The following is a 10,914-nucleotide window of genomic DNA, read 5'->3' as shown; positions in this document are numbered from 1 at the left end:
CTCGAAAAGGCGCTGTCCATTTTCGTTCATTGAGCCCACACTGTGTGGACCCAGCACGTCTGGCCAGGCGGTGGTGATACTGCCTACACGAGCATTGAAATCGCCAAGAATGACTATGCGATGGCCACAACTAATGTTGGAAAGAGTTTCACTCAGCAGGATATAGAAAGCATATTTCTGCACGTCTGGTGAAGTAAGGGTCGGGGCGTAGGTAGACTGTAATCTTACTGGACCCGAGGTGGTGTGCAGTCACAGAGACGACAGCCTGGGAGAGATGGAGATGGGAGATTCAACGAACTTTCAATGAGCCATGTCTCGCTTAATGCTGCGATGTCCACCCCGAGTCGTAGTAGTTCCCTGTTTATAACAGCAGACTTCCGAGGATGGACTCCGTCGAGACAGGAAGTCACCCCGAGAGAGCGGACTTTCCAACATGCCAAACGCAGTTGGGAGGCAGACGCAGGATGACGACCGGGGCGTGCCTGCCTAGAAATGCGAACCCTGCCGAGCAACGACAGCACCCCTGTTTGGAGGGGGCTCCCAGGTTGCCAGTCGCTGAGAGTTTTCTCCAGACAATTCCATCGTAGTTGCTTGAAGCGTCAAGCGCCGGGGCAAGAAGTTAGTGGATGAATGCATGCCCAGAACAAAGCATCCACCTCTGGACCCAGCACTGCAAGCACCAGCGGAGCACAAATGTGCGACAGCTGGAGCAGTGATGGGTTGACCCGCAGTACCCGCTAACTGGGTGTTGATCCCTGACCGTTGATCGAAAGATGGTTCTTCCGCTCAGTTATCTGCCATGGGAGACCTGTAGCCGAATCCTTCGGCTGCGCTCACACCGTGACTGCCAACTCCTGCTGCCAAGATGGCATATTGCTATTCAACCCATAGCTGGGGTCTGGATTGGTGAGAGCCAGGGCATGTCCACACACCGGTGGGCCATGAACACAACACCTCTGGGGCTCCAGACTGCTCCGAGATCCTTCATGCACTTAGCCTGGAGCAAGGTATCCAGTTTGCCATGGTGCACCACGTGGAGGTGGTATGAGAGTCTTGGCCAACAAGACGCTCTAACCATCAGGGAGTTGGACTTACATAACTGCCTCCCCTTCACTATCACGAGTATAGATGGCGGTTGCAGCAAGAAGCGAGGGAGACAAAGCCCCTGAGAGCCAAGCAGCTAAGCACTTTACGCAAACTACGCTGCAGCACTACACGCATGAAGGCCCTGTGACCAGAACACACCACACCACATCATTCATGCATCATTCAATCCCTTTAGAAAGATCCAGTTTTGTAATGACAAAAGGATGCCAGGAAGTGGCATAATTTTTTGCAGGAAAACAACAGCACAAACATCAGTTAATGATCAGTATTATTAATGTATGAATTTTGTTTTTAGTGTTTCTTCAGGTTGACGGTCTCATATAAGATAACTATATTTCACCGAGACTCGCTATAACTCTTCATGAACATCCAGTTCATTTTCTTGTCATTAAATACGTGCATTAAATAATTAATGAAATTGAAGCAGATTTTGGAAGTCTGATATACACTAAAATGCAAAGATTTCTGAAAATTACAACACAAACTTAATTCAGTTTTTCCAAGTTACAGAGTCGAAAAGATTCAGGAATTAGGCAGTTCGTATTCTCAAAAGTTTTTCATCAAAATTAATCTCCATGTTATTTGAAAGATTTTCAGATGTCAGATGTCAGTCTGTGCTGCCCTCTTCTGGTCAGTCAAATACTCACACAAACTTTCATTTCTTTATATTCCAAAACTGAGGAACCTAGTACTGGCTAATAATCAACCACCATTTATTTTCCCCCAAAAGTTTCATAATTTTCTTACATGATGCTTGCTCAGTAATACAATTTAAAATAAGTTGTTTCAAATTCATATACACACACTCACACACACAAAAAAACTTCATTGATACTGTAGGTGTAAATGAAGTGCACATGTGCACCATTTTGGACAGGGAATATGGAGTAAATTATTCAATAGCATTCTTTTACATAGTGTCCATCCAGTTTTTGCTCTGTTTTGTTATCGACAAAGTGAATAAAGAATATATTATTTAGTTGTTTAGTTTAATGTTTAATTAAAATGTAATATAATATTTTGAAATATTCTGTGCAATAAGTTCACAGTAATACTCCTATTACTAACACAGTATAAATATTAGTTTTTGCCCTTAAATGGTTTGAAGCAATTTACAGTGAAATTACTATTTTTTTATAGATCATCTATGTTTTTAATTTGACAGTATTTTTTTACTGTTTTTTAACAGACATTCACTGGAATCTCTGCTGCCAGAAAAGGGATATTTTTTGTTTGCTTGTTTTGTTTGTTTGTTTTACAGTGTACAGCCCAATATATTGTAATATATATATATATATATATATATATATATATATATATAAATGTGAGTGCATTGAGTTGAAACATGCACAGTTGCTGCCTAAAAAAATATTGCATAACAAATAAGGTGAGAAAAGTACATTTTAAAATACTTCAACTAGTGTACCCTGTTAAAACTGATGCAGAGAAATAATCAATTTTACAGAATTATTAAGTTACAAAGGAATTAATATGTTTTCAGTAATGCACAGAAAGAGACAAGGGTTTATAGTGCTCTACTGAGGTAAGGTAAACAGGATTGTTTAACAGAATATAGTAAAGTATAATTTTTTTTTTCTTAACTCTCTGTCAGCGCTTCACTCTCCTGTCCAGTTGGTGGCGACAAATGCACATTTTAGCTGGTTTGCCAACCGCAATAAAAGGCCTGAAGAAAAAGAAGAAACTTTTACAGCAAAAAATACTTTTCATTTTTTTGGGGGAAAAGTAGGAACTGCAGTATATGTTCCAAAATTCTAGGTAGCAACTAAAAAGGGAATTTCAGATCATTTAATGGTGTTTACAGCTGAGCTTGTAGCAATATATGTAGCTCTACAGTGGGTGGAAGAAACAAGGCTAGACAAGGTAATCATGTGCTCTGACTCTTTAGCAGCTCATTCTTACTGTAGATATAACATATGATATATTGCAACTGATATATTCAACCAATGTCTTATGTGTTTTTAATGGGTTGCTTTGTGTCATCACCATTTTAGGCCTCTATTTATCAGACTGTATATTCAGTGTGCTCAGACATATTGTAAAAAAAATTCACGTAAAGTAATTTATTGCATTAAACTACATGCAAATATTTTTCAATTCTCACAAACTGCAAGGGTTTGTTTAAAACACTGCCACCTAGAGGCCATGTGCGAAAATTGTAAATGCACCTGCAAACGGCGTAAAAGTGAGTATCGCTAAGCCAAGTTTGATATTTAAAAAGCATAATATAATTTTCTTGATCTTCAGTAGGCTATGTAATAAACAACACTTAAAGTATACATAAAGAAGTTTTGTTGTTGACCAGGCTTTTGTCCGTTTGCTAATACTTTAAGTACTGCTACAACTGGTCATGTTGCTCAATTTGGTGATTAATAATTACATCTGGATGCAGGGAAATTAGACCTAACACGCATGTTCTAATAATTTCTTCAGCGGTGACTGCAAAACAAACTTTGACATGTAAAGTAATCTCTTAATAATATTGATTAAATGTTATAAAATATGATTAAGTTGTCTACATGCTTAATATTTGGCATCACACATTTCTGCTATGTACTGTAAAAGTACCTAATAATAACTCAAAACAGCCTATTTAGAGATGCTGAGTTTTGTTTGTCACACTCGGCATTTTTTATTTAAAAAAAACTACAAATAACATGTGTTCGCATAAATCACATGACCTTCAGAGAAAGGATGTTGGCTTCAGTATAAAGCAGGCTTTCTGTTCTAGTCGTCTGCAGATTCTCAGTGTGAGCTGAAGAAGGACGGACCGATCAAAACATCACATTGTAAGTAAATCCATTTTAATGAATTATGATCTGAATTATGAATTATCTGCTGACTGTCAAGATATTCTTCACAGTTTGACTTAAGTAAACATAATGTAAGCATATACATTTTTTTATATTTATACATAGTTTTATATAAAATGTAGTAATATGATATGATTTGATCAGTATCTATACTATATATATATGTATATATTTAAATATAGTATTTACTGCAAAGGTATTTGCTAATACAAAACACAGAATATAAAAACAATTAAGATTAGAGGTTTTAATGTTCCCATGAAAATAAAAATAATTAATTTCTATTTAGATGGATTTACATATGTTTTCTGAAGTAATATTAATGGTAAATGTAGCCTATTTAAAGTTGCAAGTTCAACTTTTAAACTAATTATAACGTATGGTGGCGCATTGCTGCAACACATAATTTTTTCCACATTTTTCCCCTGTCGCATTTTATTATTAGCTACGTTCAAAAACATTGTTAAATACGGGTAAAACTAAATGTTTACAAACAATATCAACATGTAGGCTATTTTAGGCTATTTCCACAACAAATCCTTTAAATTTAACGGTAGGCCTATTCAATGCAAAACCAGACTACAAATATTTATGATGAAAAACAATATCTATTTTAAAGCCTAAACGAATTTAGTCTAGCCTTTTTAAAGCGAAACTGAATCGGCGTTGTGCTTCTCTCTCACTCGGCATGAATCCAAATGTTTCTATATTCGCACTTGGATGCTAAAGTATTTATGTTAGCAATGCTTTCACTAGTGTCCCAGTAGCATATCAACGTAAAACAGCATCTTTCACACACGCAAAAAAACGTTGGAATAACTCCATTGCGATGGTAGATCGGTATCACGATTGTAGCTAGCCTACAATATAAATTGAGCCAAATAAAATTTTTTATATTTGGTTGACTGCATTTTTATTGTGATGATGAACAGACTGTGATGTTTGGATTTTTCCCTTAAAGCTGCATAGCGCAAGATTCTGAGTTTTTGCAGAACTATGTCACCTCTGGCGGCAAGCGAAACTGCAGCCAGAGATGTGCACGCACTTGACAAAAGTTTTCTTTTTTTTTCTCTTACGTGGAGTTTGCGTTGGTGTTTGAAATGAACTACAAGCAGGTCTCTTACAATCCATCTTCTACGGAGAATGCCGGCGAATACACAAACCTGCCAGACATAGCTATGTGAGCGTGCCGTGAACGCGCATGACGTCACGCCCAGTCTCAAACTCCGGCCCGAATCCCTCTTAATTATTTTACTTTACAGGATTATAGAGACAATCTCAGTGATCAGAGAAGGGCTCATTCAGCCCATCAGGCAATTGTTTAAGCATGTATGGGTTAGAAAACGGGTATTTTTTAACATGAAAAGTTGCTTAATGCACCTTTAAGCAGTGTAAACAATGTAAAAATACTCTGTCATTTATGGTGTTGTAGCTGTATGTCCATTTAATACATGTTGTAGCTATTATCAGGCCAGCTGATAGTCTTGCCTGGGCCCGGGACGAGATAGTCTGGGCCCCCCGCTCCCCGATCTCTCCTTTTCCCTTGCTCTTCCTCTCCTGTTCCTCTCCTCTCCGGCTCCTCTCTGACGGAGCTACCAAACTCAACTCTTTCTGTCAAAGATAAGGTGTTGTGTCAGGCTTTTATACAAGCTAATGGACGCTATTAACATTACAGGGTTTTTCCAGGGTCAAAATTGGTCTTGGGTGGTGGCCGACAGACATTGTCATCCTTTCTCGCCCTCTTTTTTTTTTTTTTTTTAGCTGTGATTTTACCACTTGATTTCATAGCTTTTGTAAGATGAAATCCTTATTTGCTAGACCTGATCATTATTTTGGTATATCAATATCAAACTTTTTAATGCTACTTTTTAATTCTACTTTTTATTTTAACTAATAGTCTAATTTTCTACCATATACTGTCATTTAATAAAATTAGATGCCAGATAAAAAAAATTGCTGCTAGATAACAACAACTTGCTTTTTTGGTTTCACCTCACTCCAGTCTAAACTAAATTATTTTTTTGGTAATGTTTCTACACATTAGGCTATAATATAAATAAGCTGAACATACTATGTTTATTGCATACATGAATTGTTTGTTCATGTACTTCACAGTTCTTTAACTTAACAAATACAACTTTTGATTTCAATAGTGTAGGCTATAGTAAATGGTGAAATTAACATTAAGAAAGATTAATTAATGCTGTAGAAGTGCAGTTTATTAATAGTTCATGTTAATTAATGTAGTTTACTAGAGTTTAATAAATGGAACCATATTGTAAAGTGTTGCCGATTTGTTATACACCGATTCAGTGTTGGAAAGATCAGGGGCCTCATTTATAAAACAGTGCGTAGGATCCTTACTAAAAGTGTACGTGCGCCCAAAAGCCAAAAATGGCGTACGCGAAAAAATATTCAGACTTATAAAACCGTGCGTACGCCAGAACCTGCACAGGATTCACTTTATAAATCCCAGTCTGAGGAAGATTGTGTGCACATGTGTCTCCTCCCCGAAATAACCATATGTGGAGCTTACAACGCCTAGTTTTAAGCTCCAAAGGAAAAGTGTTCAAAAGCATTGCATCCACAACAAATATTTATAGGCTTGAATATATATTTTTTTTTTAACTTTTCAGTAAATGTCATGTAGTTTAAGTGTTTAACTCCGTTAACGAGAATGTCATATTTAATCTAAATGTTTATATCAGAAATAAAACATAGTTTAAATCATTGTTTTATGTAGCCTATTTATGATTAGGACTCATAATTAAGATTTACGGTTTTACTTCATCTGCCGTTAGATATGCGTCAGTTTTACTAAACGGCCCAACGCGCTCGCTGGCGCGGACATTTAAGGTGTGGATACCGGTATTTGCTTCAAGTGATAGGCTTGGTGAGTGAAATTATATTTGTATTATCTTTCTGTATATGTATAATTTTATTTTGATTTTCTGTCTAAAAGTGACCAAAAAGACATTTAACTCCAGCTCCCCATCGGTGTCGCCAAACTGCTCCATCTCCAAAACGTTCGTACGCATGGGTCAGAGTTTGCGTGCAGGTGCGCACATTTTCCCGTCAAGTTTGTTTTTATAAATCACAACTTATGCGTCGGAAGTGGCGTACGCCTCTTTCTGGGCCTGTTTTGTGCGTACGCAATGGTTATAAATGAGGCCCCTGTTGTTTTAACCATTAATTAAAGTGAATCGGTTCAAATGAGTCATTATTTCGCGAATCGGACGTGTTAGCGGACGGACGTGTACGTGTTATGTGATTATTATTCCAGCAGTTTAGGACATCGCACAAGATTTGTGTCAACACAGAAAACATTTTATGACTGATAGGTTTTTTCGTTAATTGAAAGTATGGTTTAGCTATGCCAGCTGAATCTGGGGAACGCTTTTCAGAGAAGATAAGGCAAGTTTTTTTTTTTTTTAGCACAATTCACACCCAGGCCCAGCGGTAATTCAAGAAATAAATCGACCCGTTTGTCCCCCCCTATCGGTGGTTGTGTAGGCTATTTGTTTATTATTATTTGTGCATATTTAGGCTATATTTATAATTAGAACGTATTTTGTTAATTACCGTTCACCTGTCGGCTTGTAGTAATGTTACTGTGTATGGGCGGAGAGAGGAAGGGAGAAGGAAGAAATGTGAAACCGTTTTTTGTGTGAAGGATACTGTTTTACAGCATTTACTGAGACACTTAGGCTTTAAATACATATTGTTCGTGGGCTAATGAATGGCACTAGGCCTACTTTGTTTATTTTATACTTATATTTTTCATTCTTGTTTTGCATTGAATAGCCTGTTAAATTTAAAGAATTTGTTGTGGAAATTGCCTAAAATACATTTTATTTGTATACTGTACAAATTATGTATATTAACAATATACATATTGTTTGTAGACATTTCGTTTTTACCTGTATTTTACATCGTTTTTTAGTGTAATAATAAAATTTAACTGATGTATATACCAGTGCGATTTATCGTGCTTTATTAAAAAGTGCATATACAACTGAGGATACGCAATAAAACAATTATAATGTGTTCATTACTCCCACACACGCACTAACTTTGTGTTTTATCGCTGTTATAGGCTAATTATGAGGGATCCTTGGAATATAAGCAGCCCATGGCCCAAAAAAGTTTGAGAAAGTTTAGATGAAGTAGGCTATCTGTGATGAACTGTACATCAATAAATCACACCAATCTTGTGTTATGGGCACTGCCATGCCATTGATACAGATGAAGGTATTCTGGTATTTTTCACAATGTGGTTGAGTCGAGAACATATATCACATATTTAAAAAAATAAAAATAAATCATAGTTCATTGCAGATTTGAGTACAGGCTATTTATGACTTTTTTAAATAAATCACACCATAGGCTATCTAATTTTGGTAAGATTTACCAGCTAAACCGTTTATTATTATTAATAATCATCTTTATTAAATTCTGCACACATCTTTACCTTTATGTCATTGTGAACTAAAAGTAGCTTATTTAGAAATCAATTTACAAAGGTTTAACGTTGGTTACATACAATTTTAATGTGAGTTTTAAGTTGTTTATTATTAAAATATTTATCATAAAAACATGTACCATGTTAAATGTACTTTTGCTTCATAATAAAAAAGAACATCTTGCGTATACAATAACATGTTTTTTTCTGTTTTAACATTACAGAGGAAATAATTACTGAGTCAATAATTATTAAAAATGGACAAAATCATCCACCAGTGCATCTTAGTTGAAGATGGAAATCCTGCTCGATATCGTCTGCAAACAAGTTCAGACAATTTGAATCAATCAGAACCATTCAGAAAGATGACATTTGGAGAGAGAGACACAAATAAACCCCATAAAACCATTCTGATGGTGGGAGAAACAGGAACAGGAAAAACAGCCCTGATCAACACGATGATCAACTACATGTTGGGTGTTCAGAGAGAAGACAAGGTTTGGTTTGAGATCACAGACGATCAGAGTGACCAATCACAAGCTCACAGTCAGACCTCCAGCATCACTGTTTATGGGTTTTATCCACAAGAGAGTAAAACTGATCTAACAATCATCGACACACCAGGATATGGAGACACTCGTGGAGTTGATCTTGATAAACAGATCGCTGAGAGTTTTCTTAGTTTGAGTGAATCTGCAGAAGGGATTCATGAACTACACACAGTGTGTCTGGTGATGATGGCGAGTCAAACTCGACTCTCTGACAGACAGATATACATATTTGATGCTGTTCAGTCTTTATTTGGGAAAGATATTGCTGAAAACATCGTCTTGCTCTTCACATACTCCGATGGAGCTCGGCCTAAAAATGTCCTGACGGCTGTTAAAGAGGCTAAAGTCAAGGTTGCAGTGAATTACAAGAATCAGCCTGTGTATTTCCTGTTTAATAACTGCCAGTCAGACGCTGGTGATGATGATGATGATGAAGAAGAAGATGAAGATCATGAACAGAGGATGGATCAATCATGGGATCTCAGTTTTAGAGGAATGGCAGGATTGTTCAAGTTTCTTGACAACATAAAACCAAAAAGCCTGGAGATGACTCGAGATTCTTTACAAGAATGGAAGCAATTAAAGACAAAAATCACCAATCTTCAAACACGTGTTCAAATGATGGAACAAAGGGAAAAGGAGCTGAAACAAACTCAAGAAGCTCTGGACCAGAACAAAGAACACATCACTGAAAATAAGAGCTTTGAGTATGAAGTTGAAGTGTCCTATAAAGAGAAGGTTGATATTAAATTTCCTCTAGCCTATAAGGCCACATGCTGCAGCGTCTGTGAGGAGAACTGTCATTATCCAGGATGCTGGTGGGCCAGAGATCCCTCGTGTTGCGAAGTGATGAAAGATTATCACTGTACAGTGTGCACAAAGAAATGCCACTACAGCAAACACGTCAAAGAAGCAAAAATATATATAACAAAGACAAGAAAGGAGAAGAGGACATTTGAAGATTTAAAGAAGAAATATGAAGACAAAATTGGAGGTGGTGTGTCTCTGGTCCAGAAGCTGGAAGAAGATCTGCAGGAATTAGAGCAAGAGAAAATAATGCTGGTGATTGAAGCTTTTCACTGTGTGGAAACTCTGCAGATGATCGCACTCAACACTGATTCTCTGTTCACACTTCAGCACATTGATTTTCTGATTGAGAAACTGAAGGAAATAAATGAGCCGGAAAAAGCTGAAATACTGGAAGACATCAAGAAAGTAGTAGAAAAAGAAAATCAAAGAGTATTGTGATACATAAGTGACTAAGAAAGGAAATCAAGGATCAGGAATTGGTGTAGGTCGGATATACTCTAGCTAGCATAATCAGAGATGATTTTTATCTCTGTATAATTGTCCCATATATTGTATTTATATATAAATTGGCTTCCAAAGGTAATTGATCACTAAAGTTTAACTTGGAAAGTCTGAATGCCAACATTACATAAAATATAAAAATGTAATTATGGTAAAGAACGATACTCAAACTAAATTTACAATAAGAATTTTAGTCAGTGTTTGTTTGTGGTTTGATGAATTTGTTTATTGTTAGATATGGAAAACAGGGACATGTCACTTTATATCACAAGGTAATCCAATAAAGTCACATTAGCTACACTATTTTCCAAAATATTATGCAAGTATATCAGCAGGATTTTAGTGCAATGAACATTTTAGTTTTTCAAAGAAAGTGTTTGTTTGTTTTATTCCTCATATCTTTTTAGATAACTGTCATCAATCTCAGACAGGTTTGTTAAAGTTTTAATTGTTTATATGTTGTAAGAAAAAATGATGTGGATGCTGAAGATCTCAAATATGAAGTTTATTACAGCAAAGCAGTGGCAAAGTACACGAAGCACCTTGGGTTCACCAGCGTCAGAATGAACCCAGAACATCCAAATCTCAAACCTTTTATCCTGTTGCAGTTTACCTGTCTTTATGTAAATAAAGTTTCTTCTGTTGTAACAGC

The 10,914-nt window shown here is 36.5% G+C and overlaps 1 protein-coding gene across 1 annotated transcript; it reads left to right on the top strand.

Annotated features, from left to right (window-relative positions):
* The first annotated feature begins 3,861 nt into the window (after positions 1-3,861).
* LOC306992955 (uncharacterized protein) lies at positions 3,862-10,914 on the top strand. Its single transcript, XM_079602302.1, has 2 exons — positions 3,862-3,914; positions 8,625-10,914. The coding sequence occupies exon 2, from the start codon at positions 8,658-8,660 to the stop codon at positions 10,197-10,199; it is 1,542 nt and encodes a 513-aa protein (XP_079458428.1). The 5' UTR covers positions 3,862-3,914; positions 8,625-8,657; the 3' UTR covers positions 10,200-10,914.

The sequence above is a fragment of the Phoxinus phoxinus genome (assembly GCF_949152265.1).
Source record: "Phoxinus phoxinus genome assembly, chromosome: 24".
In the NCBI taxonomy this organism is placed as follows: domain Eukaryota; kingdom Metazoa; phylum Chordata; class Actinopteri; order Cypriniformes; family Leuciscidae; genus Phoxinus; species Phoxinus phoxinus.
The sequence above is the reverse complement of the archived record's forward strand: the minus strand, read 5'-3'. Positions and strand labels throughout refer to the sequence as shown.